Below are 25985 nucleotides of genomic sequence, written 5' to 3'. Positions count from 1 at the left end.
GCCGGGTTTTCAAATCTCCTGACCAGGGGAACCTGGCAGAGCCCCAAACACCAGCCCTGGCCTAGGAGGAGAGGGGACATCACCGTGCCCAGCCCTGCGAAGGAGAAGGACCCTACGTGAGGGTGGAGGTGGCATTGATGGGTTTTGACACCCTACTTGTGCTTCCTAGGACGTGGAGGGATGGTTTTAAGGTAAAAAAGGTAAAAAATGGCTCCACGCACCATAAGGGTGGCCTCAGTCCTGGGCACACCAGGAACGTCCCCAACCCCTCTGGTCCCCAAGATGTGGACACCACGGGGTCGGGGCGGTGGGACCCGCGGGATGTCCCCAGGAAATGTCCCCTGCAGACCCCAAAAAATCCATAAAAAAAGCCATAAAATCAGCCCCATCTTGGTGGCCCCGGGTGGAAGCGGGCTGGGTCCTGCCAAGGGACACGGGGAGGTGCCGAGGAGGTGACGCCACCGGCTGCGAGATGTTGGCTTTGAAGCGGTGGCTGCTGATCCTATTAAAAGTGCTAATCCCCCGCAGGAGGCACGGTCATTTAGGGCACAGCCTAAGGCACTGAAACCCTCGTAGAAGAGCTCCCACCTCGACCCCTTGAGCCCCTCCTCGGCCCCGCTGCGTGCAGAGGCTGTCACCAGCCCTTGTGCACGTCCCCACTGCTCCCCTGTAGGGTATCTCATGGGGTCGGGTTTGTCCTGGGAGAAACGAAGAAAGAAAAGGGGTCAGAAAGGTTTTTTCCTGGGCAACTTGAACCAGAGCAGCCCCAGCACCTGGATGATGGTGCAGGGCTCCCAGCTGCTCCAGTTAGCCCCAGTTGCTCCTTGCTGGGTGTTTGCTGGGGCTGGAGACGCTTTGCTAGCTGCCTGCGCCCTCGTGATGCTCCAGCAACGCTCCTCCGTCCAAATTTGCCTCCAGCTTGAACCCCACACCTGCTGCCAGCCCTGAACCCAATTCTCAGCCCCAAAACACCATCGGTGAGTGCTGCCCCAGGGCAGGATGATGCCCCAGGTGATGCCCCAGCTGCTGGGTGAGGGGTCTAAAAAACGTCTCCCCAAATCCAGGTGGCCAAAGCAGGTGGCCCCCAGGGTGGGGGATCGTGCCATGAAAGAGTGGGGCCACTTGGCTGCCCTGTGCACCCCCCTCCTGCCAAAATATGGACGTGGGAGAAAGGCTGCAGGGAAAAGAGAGCCGGCACAGGAGGGTGAATCAAAAAGACGCTTTAATCAGCTTTATCCGACAAGCTCCGGATCTCCAAATAAATAGATTTATCAAAACGGGATAAAACAGGAAACCGGGGATAAATACTTGTAACCGAAACAACCTGAAAATCCCCCAAAGCTGGTTCCAGTCGGGGGGGGGAGAGCAGCGCCGCTGCACGCCCTCCTCCCCACGCTACAGCAATGGTCCTGGTGGCCCTTTGGGAGATGCCCCTCCTGTGAATATAGCATGTAGGATAGGCTAGAGATAAATACAGAGCATCGTAACACGCGTAGCAGCAACCTTAGTGCAGTGTTTGGGGGCTCGGAGCTTACATCCTGCGGCGAGAGGGGACAGGGGACAGACGGGGGTGGCACCAGCAGCGGGGTGGCATCGCCCCCGTCCCCCAAAAAAGCAGCCGTGCTGCTGTTGGCCTCGAATTTGTGCCACCACCCCAGGGTCCCAGCTGCTTCTCCGCGGCGTCACCGGTGCCAGAAGGAGCGGCCTCCCGAAAATCGCATCGCTGCACGACCTGCAAAGGGAAAAATGGGAAAGCGCCCCCCCAAAAAAAGGGAAAGTGCCCCCCAAAACTCTCCCAGCTGAAACAGAGGAGAAAAAAACTTTTGAGGAAATATCCTGTGGGGGATTTTCAGCCGAAGAAACCCTTTGCAGCTCGCAGGGCCTCCGAGAAAGGAGGCAGGGAGGGTTTTTTTTCTCCCCTTGCAGGTCACCTTTACGCCGGCAGCGGTACAGAGCAGGGTCTTGTCCCGCTTAGCTGCTGGCTCCTGCTGCTCCTCGGGAATTCCTCCTCTCTTCACATTGCACCAGGCCTCCCTCTGCTGCCTCTCCCGCTGCACACCCGGCGTTTTTGGCAGCAGGGGATGGCCGTGGCCGTGGCTGCTCTCCCCCAGAGCACGGCGGCGGCGGTGGCGGTTCGGTTGGGTTCCTCTGCTGGAGTTGCTGTCCTTTACACTAGTGTACCTCTTATTGCTGTGCCAGTCTACTGAATAATGCGAGTTTTTTGGGTTTTTTTCCTATATATGGGTAGGTGTGTATGTGTGTGTGGGTGTAGATAAATCGATAGCTAGGTTAACGTTTCTCCTTTACAAGTTCTTTGTTTCTTTCTCTGGGCTCTCTGTCATCTTCAGCTCCGACGTCTGGGCTCGGAAGATGTTCCAGTGACCTGGAGGAGCAGAGAAGGACACTCGTTAGCACCCATTTTCAGTGTTTTTTTCTCAAAAAGACTTTTCCCATTCCGAAATGGGGATAATCTCCTCCACACGTGTTTTAGCTGGAGCGCAGAGGGCCAGATCCAACTCCTGGCCAGGTAATGCAGCAGGCAAGCAGCCCCCCAGCATAGCTGGGTTTAGGGTGAGCCCCTTTATTTCAGGGAGGGAAGGGTTTTTGTTTGTCCTCTGACTCTTCCACAAACCCAAAATTCATGATTTGTGGCCCATAGTTGGGTGTGCTTCTCTGTACACCTTGCTGGCATGGGGCAATCGCTGTCAGCCCCATTTTTGGGGGGGGATTGCTCAGAAAAAAACACATTTACACTTGTTTTTCTGCTGCCACCCCAGCCTTAGCTCTCCATGCAGGGCTTCAAAATGACCTGCAGTGGGGAAAATGCAGCTGAAAAAGGAGGAGAAACCCCCAGGCCCCCCCTCAGCACCACCAGTGGGCTGCAAACTCCCTGCAAAGCAAACACAACCCCCCAAAAAAGGCACCAAGCCCCCAGCCCCTCTCCTCACTCCCCCCAAATCCCAATGTTTCCATGGACCCCCCTCAACCCCAGAGATGTTGGAGGAGGCTCAGAGCCTTCTTCGCATCCCCTCCAGGTGGTCGCCCCCGCGTAATCCCAGCAAGGATTACGCAGCCCGAACGTAGCCCTCCCTGGGGGCATATTTTCTGCCTGAATGAACCTCCCGTGGTGGAGAAATCCCCGGCCAGTCCTTTCTGAGAATCCGCGGCGGCAGCAGAGGGATGGTTTCCCAACAGGGTTATTCATCCCGGGAAACTGAGGCACGTGCCAGAGACCCCATCCCGGTGCGAAACCCAACCTGGGAGCAGGGGGGCTTGAAAATCCCCCAGGGCTTGGCCAAGAGATGTCGAAAATGGGCTGGAGGTGAAAATAAATCCCCACCTGCCCCAGCCAGAGGTTCTGGGCGGGATGGCTCGACCCAAGACCCCATCCCATGGGTGCTGAGCAATGCAGGAGTGGGCTCGATCCCAGCCTGACCCATTAAATTTTAATCCAGCCCAGGAGAAAAGGCAGCCAGCGGGAAATAGCACGGCAGTTGCGCTCTGCACAGGCACTCTCGGCATGTGCACTGGCATTCCTGCTTTTTTGTAACATTTACGCACATCCAAGAACATTAAGAATGATTTTAAAAGATATTTCAGAGTTTGTTTTTTGTTGTTTTTTTTTTTTTTTTCTTTCAAATCCTTCGCATCATTTTTATTTTTTTTCTCTCTCTCCCCCGTGATGCCAGATGGATTAGATATAAAAATCAAACAGTTTTACGGGCTTTGGAGAGGTGCAGCCTTTGGATTTCACAAACACGCGGCCACTTTTAGAAAGCTGGCTGCCCTTTCCAGTGCCATAAAAGTGAAAATGTGACCGCTGACCAGGAGGGCAGGCTCTGCGTGTGAAGGGAGCTCAGCCCTGGCCCCGCTGGGTTTGCCCAAATCTTCTCCCCGACGCTTTGCTCTGAATTTGGGCAGCCTCGGAGGCACGGCCAGCGCACGTCAGCAGAGCTCGGGGTGCTGGGGCCAGGCAGGAGGGGAGTTTTTGGTTTTTTTTTTTCTCTACCTTCGTCCATCCTGGTGATCAGCCTGAAGTTTTGTGCTTCTTGCTTGAATTCCTGCTTGCTGATCTTCTTGGTCTGGATCAAGTGAAATATCCCTGCAGAGAGAAATGTGAGGCGTCAGACCTAAAGGGCCAGATGGGCACCAGGGATGCACCGGGGTCCTGCCACCGAAACCTGCTGGGAATTTGGGATGTCCAGCCTCCGGGGTTGGCAGCGAGCTCATTTCCAAACAGCCGTTACTCACCAAATCGGAACACGGCGTTACAACACCACGGAGCAGGTGGAATCAATAAGATTTTGTTGCTCTGGAAAATATCTCGCCCTGGAGGAGCTCTCATCTCCCCCAAACCACCGGGATCAACAGGATCCCAGCTCCCCCCTTTCCTCTCAGTCCCCACCCATGGGGACACCGCAGAGCCCCCTCCATCCCCAAACGTTTCCCTTTTCCTCGAAGCAACCAGCACCAAGGTTTTTTCCATTCCTTTGCCCCCAGCCCTAAAACTCCTCCGGGACAGGAAATCGGGACTGACCTCAGCGCAGCCAAATGGTTCTGCCCGCGCCAGCACCGTCCCGTTAGGGGAAGGGGGGGGATGTGACTGATTCAGAGCTCTGACCCGAGCAAAGCAGAGCGTGAATTTAGCAACAGAAGCGACCTTCCCGTGGGATTAGGGCTCGTGATATTCCTCCTCGCCCGCGGGCGTGACGAAGGGGGGCAGGTATGCCTGGTCCCCCCTTCCCCGCGTCTCGCCCAGCCTCTTCCCGTGCGCCCAGCATCTCTCCGGGGGCGGCGTGGTCCCCTTGTTTAGGTGAGAGATTTTTCCTCTCCCTTCCCAGCAGCAATTACGCACGGAATGGGCACGTAACGACTGGGAAGTGATGCGTAAAAACGAGATGTTGCGGGCTGTGGAAAATGAGCACAGGAAGTTAAAGTGCAGGGGGAGAAATATGAGGCTGGCCGGGCTATTAATAAGCCCTTCGAGTGGGTCAGGATAAAGGAGTCCTACCAGTAAGAAAAGAAGGTACTGGATGGGGATAATAAAACTCTTAATGACGCAAGGAAGGCAGAAGTGTTCAATAAATCCTCCTGGTCTATACTTAGAAAGGAGCAGGAGGGTGTGCTTGTAGCCCCCGTGGCTGATGAAGCACTTTCCAGTACATTAGTAACCGGGAGGCTATTTTAAACAAAAGCCACGGGAGATAAACATCTTTTAATCAACCGACCGAGATAATTTTCACCCGAGAGCCCCCGGAGAGCTGGCTGAGACCTTGATGGTCACTGCTGACAAATGCCAGGAGCTGGGGAGCTGCGGAGGAATGAGGACGTGGAGCACGGAGGGTGCGAGGTGGTGAGGATCTGAAAAGCCCACCGGCCACGGAAAAGCCAGCACGGGATGGAGCTGGTGAAGAACGAGAGAATTTTGGGGTGGTGATGGCTGGCCGGTGCCATTTCACAGCCAGCAGAAGCTGCCCAAAGACCCAGGCTTTTATGGGATGAGATGGGGAGAGGCACCGGGGCTGTCCAGCACTTGCCACCCTTCTTGGTGCTCTCCAGACCAAACCCAGACAGATCCCAGTACCAGGGAGCACGAGGAATGAATTAATGACCAGAGGCAGCAATCCATCCTTGCTAATTTTGCAGATGCAAAGGAGAGAGAGGCTCTTCCACAGAGGTGTTCTGCCCGTCCCAAAATGCGTGGATGGGACCAATTGTTCCACGCGGGGACCACCGTGGCTGCAGAAATGCGGCGCGTTGTGCCAGGCTGGGAGAGAAGTCTCAGGAAAATGGTGTGAGGATTTGCTAAATTATGAACAAAGTGGGCATTTCTACGGGGTTCAGCCTTAGAGGAACACCAGGCAGCGTCGTCACTCCCAAATTGTGCTGGTACAAGCCATGTCCATGCACTACAGACCTCCAAAATTCTCCCAGGGAGAACACGGAGCCGAGAGCATCAGCAGGTGGATGGAGACGTGGGTGCAGGTGTGTAGGAGACCCAAACCAGCAGGACGCAGAGGGGAGAGCTTTGATGAGAGCCCTGCGCTCTGATTTGGGCTCTGCACTTAAGAAAGACACAGAGGGAGCCCAGAACAGAGCTATGGGAAGGACCTAAGGACCAGAAATTGCTGACATCAAGGGAAGACTGAAAAAAATGGAGAGGGCACAGGCAGGAGCTGGTGGCATCTTCAAATTCATCAGGGGAAAAGGAGGCTGCTTTGTACCCAGAGCGAATGGGAAGAGCTGGAGCTGCAGGGAGGCTGCGTGTCAGGAGAAGCTTTCCCTACAGAAAGGGGTTTGTGGCTCTGGATCCCAGAGTTTCCGTGGCAGGAGACCTTCAAGCAGGCACCAGGCGTGAGGGCACACCGGTGTGGTGAGATGGAGGGGATCGCTGGGGGTCCTGGAGCTGCAGGGTTTCAGGAGAGAAAGGAATTTTTTGGGGGTTGCCTAATGCACAGGGGAAGAGGTCCTTGGGGTTTTGCACCTCCACGTACAGCCAGGCATCCACGAGGAAGCAGACAGCACAGCCTCTGAACCACGCCGATCCCATCCATTCCTTTTTTTGCCTTCTAATTCCTTCTCCAAAACATCAGAAAGTCAAGTTTCAAACCCCCCCAAGCCATCCAGACCCCTAAAAATCCAGAGGAGCCCCCACCACGACCCGTGCGAGCTGAGCAAAGCTCGGGGCTGGGCATTTGTGCCAGCTTCTCCTGCTGAATCCTGCCCCGTGGAGCACAGGAACGGAGGAGGCCACGTAGGTTTGGTACAAAGGCAGCTGGCCGGGCTCCAGGCGTGCCTCGCGGGCTTTTTTTCTCCACACACGCTGCTCTGTTGGTAGAGTGATGGACCATGGCGAGGTGGAATCCATATGTGCCTGAGCTCATGCTCTTTCCCAATAGTAACACTTCCCTCTGCCAAGCAAAAGAGCTGTGTTGGCCTCGGGGACAAGGGCCTCCCCTGTCCTTGGCTGGCAGGGCTCGGGAGCTGCGTGCAGACGCGGAGCTTTTGGCCTGGGAAGGTGGCAAGAAAGGTTTGGGTGGTGACCTCTGCCAAGCGGCGAGGAGAGGAAACGGTGGGGCCCAGACAGTGCAGGCTCAGAGCTGTCCTCCTGCTACAAGGTGCCATTGTGAGGGAGGCTTCGGCGTGCTGGGGGGAGGACGGGGAGAGGGGCAGCGTGCGGGACGGAGGAGGGCAAGGGGAGGATGGAAACGCGGTGACGGCCACGGCTCCACATCTCTGGAGGTGATTTCTTTGATGGCTACGCACGTGTGGCCATCCTAGGAGGCTGGGAGAACAGCCAGAGGGCTCCTCTGGGAGAAAGGTGAAACGAACACACCCAGGAGACCCAAATATCTGCTCTCTGAGACACCCAGCTCCACGGACCTCAAGTGCCCAAGGTTTTGCAAGGGTTGGAGAACCTCCGATGGAGGCTCATGGTTGGGTCTTGCTTTGGGCACCCAAAAACCATGCACAAATCTCTACCGGACCACGCATCTTGGGTGGAGAGAGGCTCCTCTGGGTGCTGCACAGCGGGGTGTGTGGGCAGATCGGTGTCGTTTCACAGGTTACGTGCCCTGCTCTGACTGCTGGAGGACACGCCAAGCAACGGGTCCAAATCCAGGCTGGGGAAAACTCATCGTCCCCGCACGCATTTTGGGGAAGCTCTGCAAGCTTTGTTCCCAGCAGTGGGAGGACTGGGAAAAAAAAAAAAAAAAAAAAAAAAAAAAAAAAAAAAAAAAAAGAAGGAGCAAAAGCTAAGGCTGCAGAGTGACTGGAGTGTTTTGGCTTGTTTGTTTTCCGTGCGTGTTTGGCATGGAAGCAGGCAGGTTTTGAGGAACGGCCCCCCGCAGCCCCCGCCTTGTTTGCCCACGTGCTGTGCCTCCGGGTAGGGTTACAGCGTGCCACTGGGTACACTGGGACCAAGAGCGGTTTCCAAGCCCTGGTTTGCATGCAATGACAGCAAGAGAGTGTGAAAGGGAGGGTTAGGAACGCCAGCCTGCTGTCAGCAGGTTTCGACTCACTACACGATGTCTGGAGAGCACCGCTAGAAAAAGCCTGAAAAGTTGAACAAAGCTTGGAAAGCACCGCGTTTCTGCACGCGCTTTCGCCATCGCTGGCTGGTTTCGTTACGGGACTCACCTTTAATCAGCTTCCAGTTGTAGATTTCCACCTCTTCAGAGGGCTCCTTCTCGATTGCGATCGTCCTCAGGACCTCCTTGGAGGTCTCGGAGCTCGGTGGCACGAACATGTACACCAGGACGCGGTTGGGGTTCTTGCCGCATTGGGCAGTGACGATTTCGTCGGTGGGTTTGACTCGGGTTTCTGGGGACAAAGGAGAGCAGAGTTTATTAATTAGGGCCGTGCAGAGGGGCAGGAAGGATGGAAGAAGCCACCTCAGCACCCAGGGGTGGCACCTTGTTGTGCCTGATGCTGTGGGACGTCGCGTTGCTCCCCGGAGCTGGGAGATGGCTCAGAGCTGGGCTGGGATCCCGAAAGCCCCACAACACCCACACCAAGATTGAAAGCAAAAGGTGACGTTGATATAGGATCCGTAGACCTGCTCACCCCCATATTTTCCATTCCCTTTAATTTCGGCATCCCCTACCCCAGCAGGGACGGGGCAGGGTGCTGTGCTCCACCTGGACCCCCCAAACCCACCGCGGGGAGCTCGGTGCCATCGCCACGCAGCGAAAACCCGGGCTGGGTTCCCTGCTCCCCGTCCCGAAGAAGCAACGTCAGCGAAGCGGAGAGGGACGAGCCCACAGCACGGGAGCCAGGGCTGCGGCTGGGCTGCCTGGGCACGGCGCCCGTCCCTGCCCCGTGGGTGGGCTCAGCCCCAGCCCCAGCCCCTTCCCCGTACCCGTGCTGAGCTCTTTTGGCCCCGGACGCCACCGCCGGGACCCCAGGGGGATTTCTTCAACACCCCCCCCGTTGAAGAAGAGCCGCTAATTTTCTTGTTGTTGTTGCTTCTGGAGTAATTAAGAATCCCCCATGGTTTTGGAAGGAGATTTATTGCCTTTGGTTGTGGTCCTTGGAACGCAGAGGAGCTCGGCTCAGCTGAATTTAGCCTTGTTCTCCCAGTCGTTTTGGATGCTGGAGCTTTTCACACTACTCGAAAGAAAGTTGGGCTATAAATAGACACGTGGGGTTTATTTTAGTAGGACGGTTATTTTGGGCCCGATTCTGCTCTCCCCAGGCTTTCTGGGGTGGTCCTGAGCCACTCCTCGCATCCACCAGGGCAGAGGGGATGGGAATCCCAAATTAACGGGATGCAGAGTGGGATTTTTTCAGCAACCAGAAGAAAAGCACTCAACCCTACAGCCCCAGCATGACCCAACGCGGGATAACCACAGCTTTTGGGTGCAGGGTCTCCATCCCTGATCACCAAACCTCTCCTCCTCCAAGGCTGCATTTGGTAAGGAATTAAATGCTCTCGCAGGCACAAGAGGTGTTTAACAACCTCGGAGCTTCACGCCGGAGCCACTCGATGGCCAACGGTGTGCAGCACGTTGAGGAGGAGGAATAAAGACCCAGAAAGCAGTCGGTGTTTCTCTCCGAGCTCCCACGTACAAAGGAGCACGAGGAGGGAAAGTGCCCGGAATTAAAAGACGGGCGAAAATGCCTTGCAGTGAAGCAAGGGACAAGCATGTAGCTTGGCTGAGCAGGGTGTGTGATTGCTATCTGGGAGTACTGGAAAGCAAGAAAAAAAAAATCGTTTTGGCTGGGTCGGAGTGTTTAACTGGAACTAAATGAAGACTGAAGAGCAGACAAGATCCCAGCAGAGAAAGCTGTAGGCTTTAAACCGGAGAGACCTGCTATAATGGGAACGCAAGACTGGAAGGGCTCTGCTCAGTCATCACATCCCATTCCCACCAGGCACCACGTCATAAATCCTGCTCATAAACATATCACAAACCTTATTAAAACAAGCTGAGCTTCTGCCCTTCGCTCCCCAGGGGAGGCCGTCCCAGCACCTCCCTGCTTGGCAGAAGGAAAACCTCAAAAATCCCAGCTGAAATTATTTTGCAGCCCGCTTGCCCCCATTCCTTGACGTGATAACGTCCCTCGCTTGCTCTCCCTGGCCAGACCCCTCCGTGAAACCACCCCGAAGGAGCTCATCAAAGATGACCCAGCAATTCCTGCCTCTGCAGCCAGGCTCGGGGAGGCTCAGGTCTCTCTAGGGAAGCAGTGGGTGGTCCATCATCTAAACACCCAATGCTGAATCATAGAATGGAGAGGGATAACCTAGAAAACATTCTCCAGCGGGAGCAGGAGAAGATCTGATGCCCTGATCTATCTTTCCCAGGACTGTGGTTGCAGATGGATGGCTTTCCAAAGACCTAGAAGCCACGGAGAGACCCAAAACCTATTAAAGATGAAAAATGAGGTCCTCCTCACCGTGTCCCAACCAGCCTGGTCCCACCTGGTGCACCCCAAAAAGCTGTGTGTAACCCGTTCCTTCCAGGGATGGGGTCTTTAACCCCAACTCAAACCAAACCACGGGTGCCACGGACACCCCATAGCTGGAGAATCCCCTTCTAATTTCCAACCTGCATTTTTTCGGCTGCCACAATTTAATCCCGTGACTTTGTGTCCCAGCTGGAGGCCTGGGGCACCATCTACCTGTCTGAAGACTTCTGGCACGCACCTCTTCAGGCATCTTTCTCCAGACTACAGCCACCCAACGCACGTGACTTTTGGGGATCAGAGCAGTTCCCTCATTGTGGGGCAGCCCTCCAGGATAGCACAGCCCTTGTTTCAGTGCTTGCCCTGCTGAACCTGCTCACCCAGCCTGAATTCAAGCCTCCAGTGATGTGAAACCCTCCTCACCTCCACACCTAGGGCTTTCAACCACGAAGGAAACGGAAGGGACAGCAGGAGCAGGTGGGATTCCACGTACCTGGACATATTTTACAGCATTTCCCGTCCACTTTCTCGGGGTAGTCGCAGGGATACTCCTTGGGGCACGAGATCTTCTGGCAGTCCTGGACACCGTCCCTGCACGTGCACAGGATGCAGGGCAGGAGGCCGTAGAGCCTGAAGACAGGGTGCCACACTTCCCCGTGGGAGTAGGTCTTCCCGTTGTAAACGCAAGCTGGAGGAGACAAAGAGAAGAGCCTGAAACCCCTGGAAGCAAATCCTCCTCCTCTTGGCACGCCCAGGGCCTGCTGGAGCTCGCCACCTTTCACAACCTCCCAAATTCCTCAGCCCACCAGCAGCACACCCGGGGCATGGTGGGCACAGGGATGTCGCAGCCACCCCGACCAGGAGGTGCCCCAGGAGCAGGGGACGAGGCTCCAGGAGGTGGAGGTGGATGGGGCCGAGCACCCCAGGGGAGGTGAGGGGTAGCTGCGGGCAGGACCTCACCTGTCTCCTGGCTTCTGGGAGCCCAGGGTCCCTCCAAGGCCATCGCCAGCCCCAAGCACAGCAAAGAGTGCCACCTGCTGACTTTTCCATGCAAATTTTTGAAGGTCCCAAAGCTTTCCTCCAGGGCTTCATCTCCAAGGGTTGGAAAGAGCCCTTCTGGAGGCACAGCGGTGGGAGAGCCCCCAGGGGGAGCAGGAACCTGCCTTTCTCCCCTTTGTCTCCATGCAGTTGTCTCCCCATCTTGATTTTCTGCTCTCCCCTCCAGGGGGATGACAATGGCCCCAGGACAGACCAACCCCATGGAAGGTAGGTGCAAGGAGGACCCCCCTGTCCCACTGCAGCAGGGGGGGCTGGAAGGACTACGTGAGGTCTTCCAGCTGCCCACCTCCCTTCCCAGGTCCCAAGGTCTCCAAAACACCCCAAGGACCGACCTTCCCCTACTCCTGTGGTTGGGGATTCGTCCAGGTTGTGGGACAGGGGCTGGGCCACCAGGTTGGAGATGGCTGAGTGAGGTTGGCTGTGGAGGAGTCTGGTGGCAGCCAGTGGTGGAAAACTGCTGCTGAAACAGCTTCCCTGGGGTCCCGAGGCCTGGAGAAGTCATCTCAGGCAAGGGACAGAGCACCCGGCCCCTCCGTCCCTTACCTTTCTTGTGCTTCTCCTTCAAGACGATCTTCACGGTGGTGCCACCTCCTCCCTTGGGTTTGAAGCTCCTGGGAATGAACTCCAGGGAAGAGCTGAGAACGGTGGACGCCGTGGCTCCAAGGGGCTTCCTGCCCATCGCTTCCCCCGAGCACTGGTCTTGCGAGTGCCTCTGGGGACAGGCAGAGAAAAGAACAGGACTCAGACCCAGGCTGTGCTGGAAAAAAACCTCACGGTGCTCTCCGTCAGGATGGGAAGGTTCAGGGACCTTCTCAGTGCCTGCCATCTAAAGGGTCCTGAGCAGTTTGTGCCAATGTCCTACACCCCGGTGACCTCCTAGGCTGCATGTGGGTCACCTCCCTCATCAGGACAGCACCCCAAGCCCAACACAGCACCCTCAGGGAGACATTTGGGGTCCTAAAACAGGCTGGGCTATTCTAGACACTCGCTGGACAGCTGAGGATTGTCTTCTGCATGACCCACCCAGGATCAGCGAGGTGAGGACGGGACATATCCTGCCCTCTCACCTGGCTGGCACCACGAACACGGGTGAGGAACTGCCAGCCAGCAGGACCCAAACCCCTGGAACATCCCAGGCTTCCAAGAGCAAAATGCTGGGACAAGACATGCAGCACAAAGGGTCCCCTTGTGTCTATTTTGGAGGTTTTATAGGTGGTGGAGGTGTGATGCTGGCAGCTCACCCAGCAGTATGGAAAAGGGAAGGGCCAGGGAGCTGTAAGTGACCTAATCCCACAGACCTGGCGTGGGCTGCCCAGCTCTGAAATGTCACCCTGAATCAACCCTCAGCAGCCAGGGAGTTGCTTTTTCCTTGCTGGGGCTGCTGATACAAACAGCCTGGGGAAGGAATCCTCACGGCCAGCTCCAGTGCTGGCTGTTTTGGGAGATACAACTGGGGGGAGACACCCCTGAGCCCAGGGGGAAGAGGAAAAAAATAACATCTGGAGGAAAAGCCCCCAAAGAGAGATTTGGGCCACCTAACTCCATGGGTAAGGGTCATACCTGGCTGTTGGCCACCTCTGAAATTGCTCCATTCTCAACTCTTTTAACCCACTGGCCAAGGAAGAGGAGAAGCGCCCAAGATTTCCAGTTCCCACAGGACTTTTGCTCTTCCAAAGCCATCAGAGATGCTCCAGAGGAGAGGCCAAGAGTCCTCACCTGGTGCTTTCAGGTCTCAGCCCGTGCTGGTAGCCCTCACCTAAAGTCCCCCATGCACGACTCAACTGCAAACCGAGTGTCAGTGGTTCATAGTAGAGCTACTATGGGCTTTTTTTTAATTTTTTCCTTTGGTGAAGGCTATGGCCAAGGGCAAACAGCTTTGTTTGAGCTGTGTTAGAAGCAATGCTCTGGGTTTGAAAATGCAAACGTCACGTACAACACCTCTGTTTAACTGCAGGGGCTCCTCCTCCGCGGACTTCTCGTATGAGCCATCTGCAAGGAAAAAACACAGTCCAGTGAAACGCAGCAGGGCTGGATCTGGAGGAGGGTTTGTTTTCTGGGGTCCAGCTGACTAAAACCAGCTCTCTGCAGGGTGCTGGACCCCTGAGAGCTTTGAATATGCAATTCACATCACTCAAAGAAATGGCTTCTCTGTGTCACGCGCCAAAACCCGTTTTATCCCCACTGATGGTTAATGAGAGTTCAGCTCCAAAAAAAAAAAAAAAAGACTTGGTCTTGTAGCCTTCTGAAATTAGGTGGCATGGAAATACCCCAGAGGTAGAGTCTGAGGTGATGGGGATGATCTGGCATTCAATTCAAAGACATTTCTCATGAAACGCTGAGCAGATGGCACTGAGTGCAAGGGAAGCTCTGGCGGTGCCCACAGCTCCGTAAAAGTGGGTTTCTTGGTGTCCCACAACCAACCCAATCTGGACCAAACTCTGCTCTTCCCAACGTGCACACTGGTTGCACTGTCTGGCCCTCACCGAGGGCTTTCTGTGGGACCTGAGCTCTTCTGGAAATCTGCCTGTGCCAGAGCAAATCATTCCCTTTCTGTTTGGAGCAATCTCTTTGCTCCTGGTGAATTCAACGAGGCCATACAGACACCACCAAAAATATTTTAAAACGTCTGTCTTGTTCATGAGGTCATTACAGTCTTAAATATATCACCCTGAAAGTCTGTGATTCTGCAAAACCCAGCGATTTTTGTTTTACCACAAGGAAGAATCAACCCCACATGGTGCTGAGAGGCAACCCCAGCCCAGTTTTCTGCTGACTTTTCAACAGCAGCCAGCAACCCCCCAAAAAAAAAATAGGGGCTGGGGCTATGGGATGCAAGAGGGGAGAGCTTGGAGGAGGCGCCACAGGTCACTCTGTGGCCATGGCCAGGGGGTCAGCATTGCCTTCCAGCTTCAGATATTTCTGGTATTAAATGAATTAGGGGAAACAGCAGCAAATTGGAGAGCTGTGAGAGCAAAGGCTAAGCTCAGTTTAGGTGGATTGGGGTTTTTCCCTAGGGTTTGGCTGTTCTAGAAGCTTCCCTAGAGCACCAGCAGCTCGCACCATCCCTACGGGGTCCGTGCCCCCCTTACCTTTGCAGACCTGGCAGCAGGAGTCCGGCACTGTGAGGGGAGAGGAGCACAGAAGCTCCGGGCAGGTCACCAAGCCGCAGTAAATCTGGCCTTCCTAGGGGACAGGAGCAAAAAAAAAAAGTATTGTCAGCATTATCCAGGTCCAGACAGGGCTGAATGGTCCCAATATCGGGGTGGCAGCACTTCAAATTGCAGACCCAGCAGGAATCATCAACACCCCAAAAAGCCATCCTCAAATATCACGAATTGCCAATGACTAAAAGCTGAAAATCTGCCCTGCTGTGCTCTTCATCCAACATCCCACCCCAACACGGGGTAGGTAGTGCCTCGTCCTCGGGCTTCGTTAGCACCACCAGCTCTGAAACAGCCACCACACATCTGCAAACTCTCCGTAACACCAACTCAGAGCAGCACAAGGACCTGTTCCCTAACAGATCCCAGGACGAGGACCTGCAGGAGGTAGGGGGAGAAGGGAATTGGGATGTTGAACCCTTTGTGTTGGGCGATCCAATAACACCAGGAGCAAGCACAAAGGCACTGGGCCAAGAGCTGTGGGTGGATGTTCAGGTGAAGACTTTCTTCCACTGGTTTGGTGGTTGCTTTGGAGAGAATTTGTAGTGAAACCAGCTGAAAACCACGAGCCAAGGCCAGTCTTGACCTGAGCACATCCCAGTCCCACTTGGATCAGCAGATCTGCAACCTATGGCAGATCAGCAACATTTTGGGTTTTGCTGCCTTGCAGAAGGGTTGGCGGGGATGTCGAGCAGTCCAGAAGCAGAGCCCAACAACGAGGCCACACAGGAATTTCCTCCAGGGTGCCACCAAGCTCTCAGTGAACGGAAAGCAAGAGGTCAACCAAGGATGTCTTTAAAAACTAAATCACAGCAGCTCCTTCTGCCACCAAAGGGCCAAGCCACCATGAAGAGGAGGCAGAAATCTGGTGGATCTCGTGGAGGTCGCTGTCAATCAAACCCTTTAGGGACCTGCACGTGGGTCAGACCTTCAGGGAGCAGAGCTTGACCAGGGAACCACGTTCTCCTTTCTCCTTCTGCCGCAGCGAAGAACCTGCCCTGGGCGGGAGAGATCACGTCATAAAAAAAAAAAGCAGGATTTGGGCTGGAGGCCCCGGTCTCAGGACGGTTTTCAAAGACGTTTAGCCCAGCTGTTCCCGCAGCTGTTCTAACAGCTGACAACATCAGACACAGCCCGGCAAGACCCCACTGCTGCAAGGCTCACAGTCATCCTTTTATTTTCGCCTTTGTATCCAAGGCATTATCCCGATAAACAGAGGCTGAGCGAGAGCCAGTGCCTCCGAGCGGGACCAGCAGGTCCTGGTGATGGTGGGGTTGGAAGCAGGGCCACGTGGGCACTCACAGTTGCATTTGAGGGCTCTTGAGGGCTCTTTCCATGCTGTTTGTCCCCATCAGAAGGCGATCTGGCATCCAGTTGGGGTCGGTAAGAGAGGAACCAGCCTCAGAAGTTGTGTAAAAGCTGTAGGAGTTGGGCTGTAGGACTTGGACTTGATGATCCTCATGGGTTCAGCTCGGGATATTCCAGGATTCCCTGATAATTTCCAAGTGTAAGCTCTTGCTCTTGCCACCTAGCTCCCAGCACCTTGCTCCCAGGCTCGCACAGACCCCAAGGTCTCAGGCCAGGTGTGCCAGGTATCGCAGACACTGCAGCAAAAGCAAGCATCAGCTGACGAAAACCAACACGTGCATGCTCCTGGCATGGAAAAATTAGGTGGTTTGGGTTCTTTCACTGCTCTTTTTTCCCTGGCCGAGCTCAGAATAATTCTTTGCTGCAAGCAAAGCACAGCCCAGAGGAGCCTGGAACCATCAGTGATGTCTGTGCCGCCCTCTTTTTTACGGCAGCGTCCAAGTCCAGCACTTTCTGACGCCCTTCCTCGCTGCCTCCCGAGGAAAAAGAACTCCTCCAGCCATCTCCTGACACTCAGCTCCTGGCTCGTGCAGCCCACGCTCCGCACACCTTCAGCATCACCTCCGTCCAGGCTGCTTCCTTCCTCCCCCCGAGTGATTCTTGCTGCTTTTCGACAGGTTTCTGCAGGATTCCAGCCCGCGGGAGAGGGCTGGGCAGAGCAGAGCCAAGCTTCATCTCAGGAGCCATCGCTGGGGGCTCAGGGAGGAGGAACGTCCCTGAAGGGCTGGTAAAAGGTAGCTGAAAAGCAATCCATCCATGCAATCCATGAAAAGCATCCAAAAGCAATCCATGAAAAGCTGGATGCTGCAGAGACCAATCTCCATCTCCTGGGACAAGGTTTTACCCCCTGCCCACCCCAAGAAGCCCTGTCTGTGCCAGCCCTGAACCCATCCATGGGATTTCCAGCTAATAAATGGTGCGACCAGATCTTCAGGCTCAGCACAGCAGAGGTTTTTAACCTAGGAGGACGTCGCAGGGGTGCAGGAGAAGCCCCCAAACCCCCTCCCCACCTCCCGTGGGCTCCCTGGAGGCTTACGGAGCAGCTGCACTGCACACACTGGTTGGGCTGGCGGCTGGGGAAGAGCTCGCTGGTGGTGAACATCTCGCCCTGCTGGTACGTCGTCCCATTGTACTGGCAGGACCTGGCAGGAGCCCGGAGCCCAGAGGGAGAGTTTGGCTCTGGAAAAGAGGATAAGAGAGCAGCAGGGTGAGAGCCAGCCCCTGCCAGCACGGATACTCAGCAGATCCCCCCCCCCAGACCAGCCCCAAAGGGCCAGGACCTTTTACACACCCCTGTTAAAGGGTCCTTTCACATCCAAGTGACATTTTAGGGGGAAGGCAAGAGCGATGAGGGCAGTGGTCACTGCTGCCTGGCTGCCGTGCCTCAGTTTCCCAGCTTTTTAGAGCTTGTTAGCCTGTTTCTTTGGCATAAAAACCCAGGAAGGGACAAGGACGTTGTGTATCCATGGCCCAGCACTGGCGTGGTGACCCCAGGGAGCGACCCACCCCCATAAGGGTTTTTTTTGTCCCCTTTTCACAGCTACAAGCCCCACTGTGGCAGCTCTGGGGGATGGGATCTGCTGACCATGAAACAATTCCCCCTTGGCTCCTGTCATCCCCTTCCCGAGGGACATTCCCCTACCGAGACACCGTGGGCAGCACTGCTGCGGGTCCGTGACGGGGCTGGCGCACTGCAGAGCTGGGCACTGGATCCGATAGCACCTGGTGTTCCCGTTCTGGGGAGAGAAAAAGTGTTTTTTTTCATCTACACATTCACCCCAAGACGAAAGAAAGAGCTTCCCAAAGTTGCCCCTTTCTTGGCCTTTCTCTAGGGCAGAGGAGGAGGACAACTCCCTCATGAGGTTAGCCCAACACTACGGGGGCACGTGGAGCTTTATCCAAATGAAATATATGAATCCAATGTCCCCATGGGACTGGAAGGGGCTTCTTTGGTCAGACTAGACCCCAAAACCAGCCTGTGGTGCCCTGAGGTGGTGGCACCCTGCTCATTTCTTGGGGCACCCTGCCCAGGACGTACCTCGGAGCAGCTGCAGCGGATGCAGTACATCAGCCCCTGGGGCTCCAGGTAGGGGTGCCAGCTCTCTCCTGGGCTGTACTTCTTGCCGTTGAAATCACAGAACATATCCGGCCCTAAAAAACAACGGGGAGAAGCTGTGTGAGGAAAGGGACAGCCCCCGGGACAGCTCTGCTCCCTCTGTGACGAGCAGAGCAAGGAGGGATCAGTAGCTGCGTGCCATCACCCACGAGAAGCTGATGGTCACATCCCATCCACCAGCCCAGACCCGGAGACACGCCCCCAAAATCCATCTTTTTGCCACGTTTTTGCCTGTTTCTTTAGGCTGGGACCCCTCTGACCAAAGGGCAGCTGTGCCGTGCAAGCTGGACTGCCTTTGCAGAAATTAGTCGTCCCTCTGAAACGTTTTGTTTGGAGTATAAAGCATTTGGAGCATAAAATGTGCTCGTTTGGAGATGGAGAGGTGTCTTCAGGGTGACACCGCAGGACTGGATTTCCCCCAGAAAGGCCAGAAGGTGGGGGAGAGAGGAGGAAGCTGAACACCAGCCCTATAGTAGGATCTCAAGTCCTCAAGTCCTGAGGATGTGCGGGTCCATAATCACCACCACCAACCCAGGGCTTTGGCCAGAAAGCCCAATTCAGCCATCCTCAATGTCTGCACCAAAAAGCATCACCTGGCCCTACGGGGCCGAGCTCCAGCCCCACGTAGGTCAGACCTACACGAACCTGGACCCCGTAACTCCACCACAGCCTGGTGGCTGTCCCCGTGCCGTGTCCCCAAACCCCAAAAAGCTGGAACAACACGCTGCTGCTTAGGCCCTTTGGTGAATAAGCACACGCCTGTCCGTGTGTTACGAGTGGTTTAAGTGCTTACAGCCCCACTGAAAACCGAAGGTGATTTAAAAGGTTATGTCATCGAGGGGATTTGAGGTAGTTGGGGCGATTACGTTGCTGGAAGGCAGCTGAGATGTTTACGCTCCCTGAAGTATTTACGGGCCTTTAAAACCTTACAACGCCCTGGGGGAGAGGGCAGAGGGGGAGACAGCTGTTTGCCGAGGCACGGTGCCCAGCTCCTGCTGCCCAAGCTGGAGATGTCACGTCCTTAACGCCAGCATTTCTCCCTCTGATCAGGTAAACCTCATAGAAACACATTTTGGTGGGCTGCCGTCCCTCCTGAAGCTCCTGAGCATCCTCAGGATGAAGCCGAGTGATGCTCTGCTATGAGCAGATCCTCTGCAGCTGCTGGGAAAGGGCAACCCTAGGGGTTTGCCAGCAGCTCCGAGCTCCTCATTAGGTTGCTGGGTTCAAGCATGAGTTTCTCCAGGTTGCACCTTCCAAGCAGGTGGCCACCAGGTGTCCAGACCGCCTGGCTCAAGCTCAGTGCGGTGGGGCCAGCACTGCATCTGGAGAGGTGGAGATCTGCAATGATTTTCAGGTGGATGCCATCAGTGTCAGGCTGGGGCACTCTCCTTTCACCTCTCTTGCCTCTACAGGGTCTTCATAGCATGCTCCAAACCTCTGAGAAGTCAGCAAACCCATTTTCCTGGCCATCCGTGCACCAGCTTACAGCAAAGCATGCAAAAATGCGGAGTGCATGGCTGGAAACTGCAAATACCAGGGAGAGAAAAAAAATATATAATAATAATAAAAAAAATAAAAAACAACAACTCATCATCACTTTGCAAAAGGGTGAGAAAATGACTTCATTTTTCCCTGCTTGCAGCATCTTCGTGAATTATGCTGAGGGTGAAGAAATCAAGTTGCCTCCGTGTGACACGGCCCCACTCAGCTCGCAGGCTGCTCCCATGCCAGTTGGCTGCTCCGTTCAAACATTTAATCACTTGCCTTTCACAAGTGGAGCCCTGGTTTGGGTCCAGCCCTCGAAAGCAGCCTGATTCATGTCTGCAAAGGGCCCGCTGGTAAAATTAAAGCCGACTGGCAGCGCTGGGCAGCAGCAGACGCTTGTCCGCATCTCAGCAGCACTATGCCGCCTATTTGGCAAGAGGCGCGCACATGTTTGGTTAAAAGCAAGCTGGGGTGGATGGAAGGAGGAGGCTTAAAAGCTGGAGGCTCTGGATCATTTCTTCCCATGCCAGGCTAATAATTTCATTTTCAGAGGTCAAGGCTTGGCTATCTTCCCGATTCACTCGGAGGGAAAAGCCATTTGTGGCAGCGCGTCGCTCCCGTGCCTTTCAGCCTCCTCACTTACTGTGTCTTCAGCAACAGCATGCTCACTACACTCATGCTGCTTTGCTTCAAAGAATCCCAGAATCCCAAAATCCCAGAATCCCAAAATCCCAGAATCTCAGAATCCCAAAATCTCAGAATCCCAAAATCTCAGAATCACAGAACTGTAGGGGTTGGAAGGGACCTCCAGAGATCATCGGGTCCAACCCCTGCCAAAGCAGTTCCCTAGAGCAGGTTGCCCAGGTGGGCATCCAGACAGGCCTTGAATATCTCCAGAGACCCCACAACCTCCCTGGGCAGCCTGTCCCAGTGCTCCGTCACCCTCACTGGGAAGAATTTATTTCACATATTGGTGAGGAACTTCCTGGGCTCCATTTTGTGGCCATTGCCCCTTGTCCTGTCCCCACAGACCCCTGAAAAGAGGTTGGCCAAATCCCTCTGCCTCCCACCCCTCAGGTATTTAGGCACATTGAGGACATCCCCTCTCAGTCTTCCCTTCTCCAGGCTGCACAGCCCCAGGTCTCTCAGCCTCTCCTCACAGGGAAGATGCTCCAGACCCCATATCATCTTTGTGGCCCTCCGCTGGACTCTTTCTAGGAGCTCCCTGTCTTTTTTGTAGCCCAGAACTGGACACAGCACTCCAGATGAGGCTTCTCTCATTGCTTCTCACTTTCCAGGGAGGACTCCTGGCCCGTGGAGCATTTTTATGGTTGCAGGACCTCAATCCAGGCGGAGCCATCCTCCTCCATCCACCTCCGAGACACAACCAGGCCGCGATATCCTAAACCTGGAAACCCCACACCTGGAGGGGGCCTCACGGCATGAGGGAGCATATTTAGGAAGGGGTGAGCTCCTGGTTGTTAAAACTTCATGAACAGGCCCCATCCAACCAATTTCTGACCAAATACATGAGATCCCGATACGGGACTGCGCCCTTCAGAGCACCATTATGGCCAGTAGGCCTCCCTGGCCACCAGCCGCTTTCTGAGGTGGCTCCAGCCCTGTCCTGGGTGAGGAACATCTGCTTAAACCTCAAAATGCCCCAGGTGGGATCTGGGGCCAGTGGCCCAGCCCTGTTCATGTCTGGAAGCGATTTGGCACAGGCTGTCCCCAACCAGAGCCCACGCATTTGGCAGATCCCCCGTAGGCACTGCCAACACCACGCTGGGGAACGTGCCAGGAGCAGGAGCCCGACACCTCCCAGGCAATGCTTGAGGCTGTGCCCAGGCCCTGGCTTACTCTCATTATCATTAATTACCTTCAGTTATCATTAATTATCATTAATTGCATCCTGGGCAGCAAGGCCAGTGTGTGATAGACGGGAAGTCTGACAGGGGGTGAGGCAAGAGAGGGCTGGCGCAAAGATCTCTGGCCACGGCGGGGACAGAAAGAAGCAATCAGCCCGGGGAAAGCCTGGGAGGCTTAGGACAGACATTGTGGGACATTTTCTGGCTGCCAGAAGATTTAAGCACCACATGAGGCTGTTGAGGAGGCTCTGAGATGCTGTCTGGAGCAGCATCTCCATGAGACCATCTAGAGACACCAGTCTGAGGTGATGAACCCAACAGCATGGAGAACCCTCTCCTGTGCTGCCTTCGGTGCCCACCAACATCTCCCTCACGCCACCAAAAAACACGCTGACGCCTCTTTGAGACAGATCCTGAACGCAAACAAGTCCCCTCAGCCCAAGAGAGCTGTCCCCTGAAGCTCCCCAGTGCTCTGTTTGAGCCAATTCACTGCGTCCCCTGCACCTATCCCCAGCATGGTCTCACAGTCTAAAGCCAGAACCGTGGCTAGAAAGGGGCAAAACCACCCACAAGACCCAAAAGCCCAGAAAACGAGGGTAAACCCACTCCACCCTGCTCACCCCCCCAGCCTCGTGCCTCAGTTTCCCCAGCAGGGAGTTTCCCTCTGGATCCCAGCTTTCCCAGCAAGGATGCTGCCGAAAAACGCCGCAGGTTTCAGCAAAGACACAACACCTTGCTTCTCCCCGTGCCTCTCCGTGCCTCTCTCCCCAGCCCCGGTGCAGGATTTCCCCATCCCCACAGCCCCCGTTGCTCCCCAGAGCCCTACCCCATGCGGGGCACGTCTCAGACGGGCTCCTGGCCCCAGCATTTGGGATGTCAGGCACCTGCCACGCCAGGCGAGCAGTTTGTGCAAAGCAGAGCGCAAGTTTTAAGAGCAGCCATAAATAAAGAGAAAAAAAAAAAAAAAGGAAAAAAAAAAAAAGCACTGTCTGGTACAGAAAGTCCAGGCGCTCCCGTGACAGCCCGGTATTTATGAAGGGCTTAGAACGCAACTTAGCTGCGAAGGAACTGCTTAAAACACATCAGGCGCTTGACATGTTGCATCCTAACGTCTCCGCTCGTGTCCAGATCACTTCCCACACGTTTGCTTTACTCAGCCCTGGCTTGGACATCTCTTCTCAGGGCTTTGGGAGCCCAGAAATCCTCGCAGCTCTGCAAACACAGCCTCGTGAATTACCACCAAGCTGCCCAGAGCCAGGGCAGAGGAGCCCAAGGGAAGCCCCGCACCCAAAGCATCCCCGGGGGCTCCAGGAGCAGCAGATTTGGCCCCGTTTCCCTCTGCTCCTCCCCAGGAGGGACACCTGGATGCCCAAATCAGGGTGTGCAGCCCTCACCTCTCCCTTACCATGGCCACCAGCAGGATTTTTGCTTTTCCTCCCGGTTCCTCCCATCCTGGAGCTCTCCGTCCCTCACCGCCCTGGATTCAAACACGGTGCGAAGTTGAAAAGCAGGGCGGGCAGAGCCCCTTTCTCCAGAAGCCACCGGGATAAACAAACGAAAAGAGCAACTTCCAAGCTCCTGGGGAAAAGCGCTGCCCTGCGCTCTCCAGAGATGCTGGTGTTTAAATGCCCTCAGCCAAAACCTCGTTGCGTTAAGCTCTTGCCGCTGAATTACTCACAGCCGACGGGCTGCAGCACTTTCAGCCCAGTAACCTGTGCCTCCAATATTTTCTCAGCTGAGAGTGTAAATCCCCTAAAATAGCCTGTTTCTATGGGCAAATTCTTCTTTTCTGACTTGCCTCGAAGCCCGAGCCTTTCTGCTTTCTCACCTATTTTTAGCCAAGACACTGTAGGTCTCTTGGCTGATGAGCCTGCTTGTAACCAATTTATTCCTGCCTTCGTTTGGCCCCGGTGCTTGGCCTCAAGAGAAATGGGAGGCAGCGAGCAGAGGAGGTGAGCAGACCCCGTCCCCGTCCCACAGCCCTGGTTCTTTGTCACCATTGCCACAAAACCCCCACAGCTTCCCCCCCAGGATGGGTCCGTCATAAAACACACCTGGATCCCCCTGGGTCCAAGGACGGTGCCCAGGTGGTTCTGCTCATGAAAATCCCCGATTTGTGCCCAATTTGGGGGCTCTGCTGCCATCTCCAAAGAGCAAACAGCTCGGCAGCATCTGTGTCACCTTCGGGGGATGTCCCCATCCTCCTCCTAACGTGGGTACCACGGCTGGCAGAGCCCTGGTGGAGCGAGGGATCAGACCCATCGTGCAAAAAATGATGCCACCGACCGAGCTCGGCAGATTTTGATAAGAGCAGGGAAGGGAAAAGGACCCAAACTCACTCAGATTTTGCCCTCTGGGGCTCCACACAGCCCTGGGAAGCAGAGGCTGGAAACCTTACCCCGTTCCCTTGTACCCGTGCCCCTCGCTCGCATCCCGATCCATCCACCTGCTTTTCCCCCAGCTCACCCCACATCCAAAACGAGGAACCCAGCGCCCACATTTTGGGGTCTGTGCTCCAGGAGGGCGACTTTCCCGAGAGCCTAACGCAGCGCTGGCACCGGGCAAGCCATAAATCACCCTACAACAGCCACCGGCCCCATGGACTCTCCTGGGATTTGGGTAGCTTAAAGGGGAGAAGAAGTGTAGGGTCATGATGGGACACCTCATCCAAGCCTCCCTTCTCTTCCCCATCCCAAATCATCGCTGGGCGAGGAGAAAATCCCCCCAGCTTCACTCCGGGGGGGGTCATTTCCCCCAAATTCTCGTTCCTCCATCAATCTTGGAGGTGAGAAGCAGACGGGACCTGCTCAGGGCTGCAAACGAGCCCCCTGCCCTGCGCGACACCCAGCGCACGACCCCAATTTCCCCAAGCCCTGCCCTCAAAGCCCCCCCCTGCTCCTTATTTTTTGGGGAAGATGGGGAAACTGAGGCACGGAGGGACACCGCGAGGGTCACGAATGCAGGCAGGAGGGGAGCGGGGGCTACTTACGAGCCCGGGCTCGGCTCTCGGAGGCGAAGAGGAGCAGAAGGCACCGGAGGAGGAAGGCGAGGGGACCCGCACCGGGAAGCATCGCAGCCCGGCGGTGGGTGCCCCGGGGGGAGCTTCGCTGCCGGTACCCGGGGGCTGCCTCGGTCCCTGAGCTCGGGGAAACTCCGATCCCGGTTCTCAGGGGTGTCTCGGTGCCGGTACCGGGGTTTTTTTTTCGGTGCCGGTGCCCGGGGTCGCTCCGGTGCCGGTGCGCGATGTCCCGGTGCCGCTCCCGGGGCGCTGCGCGGCGGTGGCTCGGGGCTGGGGGTGGAGAAGAGGAGGAAAAAAAGGGGGGGGGACGGGGTCCCGGGGCTGCTTCTCGGGGCTGCTGCTGCTGTCCCGGTGCTCGGGGGCGTCCCGGTGCTCGGGGGTGTCCCGGAGCCGGTGTCCCGGTGCGTCCCGGTGCGTCCCGGTGCCGATGTCCCAAAGCGCCCCGATGCCCGGGGGTGTCCCGGGATCGATGTCCCGAAATGTCCCGGTGCCCGGGGGGGGGGATGTCCCGGTGCCGATGATGTCCCGGTACCGGTGTCCCGATGCCCTGGGGGGGGTCCCGGAGTCGGTGCCCGGGGGTGCGGCGGTGCCGGTGCCGGTGCCCGGCGGGGTTCGCCTCGCTCCGATCAAAGGCGCCTCCTTTTGGAGAGCCGAGAGTTTGTTTGTTGGTATTAAAGGCGGAGGTTTGGGGAGGGGGGGGGGAAAGGAAGAGTAGGAGGAGGGGGGAGACCCGCAGGGTGGCTTTTTGGGATTTTTTTCATTTTTATTATTGCAATTTTCCTTTTTTTATTTTTTTTATATATTTTTTTTTGGGGGGGGGGGCGCAGACCCACACGCTTTAACCCCTGCGCCCACTGCCCTGGGGTGCTCCAGGAGCTGGGCTCAGCACCCACGGCACCTCCTCTCCCAGTAAAGCCCAGTTCCCTTCCCAGTAAAGCCCAGTTCCCTTCCCAGTGATGCTGGTCCTCTCCTTTGTCCCACCACCCCGCTGAGATACCCCAAAAAGCTCAGGACCACCGGTCCATCACAGGGATGTGTTCCCACAGCCTCCTCACACCCCAAGGTTGGATTTTGTCTGTTTTTACCCAATTTCTCCGACTACAGCTTTTTTTTTCCCCCATGGGGTCTCCCTCCTCTTCCTCGTGCCACTGTTCTGGGCAGATCTATTATTATTTATTCGTTCTTATTTATTTTCCTTCATTAATTCAAGCTCAGGTTCAGGTTTTCCAGGAGCCGAGGTCTTTGTGCCCAGCACCAACCCACCCGAGACCAGCACCCGGTGCCAGCAGCTCCAGGGTGACCCCAAATCCCTAAATCCTGATCACCCTAGGCCACGGAGAAGAAAGAGTCAAGGGGAAATTCGGCAACAAAAGCTCTTCTCTCCACCTCCCTTTTATTTCTGACTGTCTCTATCCCTGTCCCAAGCCAAGCACCCCCTGTAGGACAGGTTCTTGGCCCCACCTTGGTTTGGGAATATTTGTGATCCTCGAAGAGCACGGCAT

The 25985-nt window shown here is 55.7% G+C and overlaps 2 protein-coding genes across 3 annotated transcripts in view; one reads left to right on the top strand and one right to left on the bottom strand.

Annotated features, from left to right (window-relative positions):
* Window positions 1-1205: 1205 nt before the first annotated feature.
* On the bottom strand, window positions 1206-25138 carry CHRDL2 (chordin like 2). Of its 2 annotated transcripts, none has more exons than XM_013106995.4 (11): window positions 24454-25138; window positions 18034-18146; window positions 17638-17731; window positions 17032-17174; window positions 14556-14649; window positions 13400-13455; window positions 12010-12178; window positions 10901-11095; window positions 8140-8322; window positions 4010-4102; window positions 1206-2383 (listed from the first exon to the last, which is right to left on the bottom strand). In XM_013106995.4, the coding sequence occupies exons 1-11, from the start codon at window positions 24533-24535 to the stop codon at window positions 2304-2306; spliced, it is 1302 nt and encodes a 433-aa protein (XP_012962449.4). In that variant the 5' UTR covers window positions 24536-25138; the 3' UTR covers window positions 1206-2303. The 2 variants fall into 2 exon arrangements, 1 of the variants encoding a protein (XP_012962449.4); XR_005265461.2 differs by lacking the exons at window positions 1206-2383; window positions 24454-25138 and adding exons at window positions 4538-6911; window positions 22870-24357 and having other exon boundaries at window positions 4012-4102.
* The window catches only part of NEU3 (neuraminidase 3), a 66185-nt gene continuing 46134 nt past the window's right edge, over window positions 5935-25985 (top strand). Inside the window, exon 1 of the mRNA XM_072032943.1 lies at window positions 5935-5954. The gene's annotated coding sequence lies outside the window, so the exon portion shown is untranslated. The remainder of the gene's footprint in view (window positions 5955-25985) is intronic.

This window comes from Anas platyrhynchos, chromosome 1 (assembly GCF_047663525.1).
Source record: "Anas platyrhynchos isolate ZD024472 breed Pekin duck chromosome 1, IASCAAS_PekinDuck_T2T, whole genome shotgun sequence".
Classification (NCBI taxonomy): Eukaryota; Metazoa; Chordata; class Aves; order Anseriformes; family Anatidae; genus Anas; species Anas platyrhynchos.
Note: the sequence above shows the minus strand (reverse complement) of the source record. Positions and strands in the feature narration are given on the sequence as shown.

Coding starts and splice junctions, on each gene's coding strand:
- CHRDL2 (XM_013106995.4), bottom strand. CDS start 24,535: ATGCTTCCCGGTGCGGGTCCCCTCGCCTTCCTCCTCCGGTGCCTTCTG. Junction 18,147..24,453: donor CGAGAGCCGAGCCCGGGCTC/GTAAGTAGCCCC, acceptor GTTGTTTTTTAG/GGCCGGATATGTTCTGTGAT. Junction 4,103..8,139: donor CAACTGGAAGCTGATTAAAG/GTGAGTCCCGTA, acceptor TTCTCTCTGCAG/GGATATTTCACTTGATCCAG.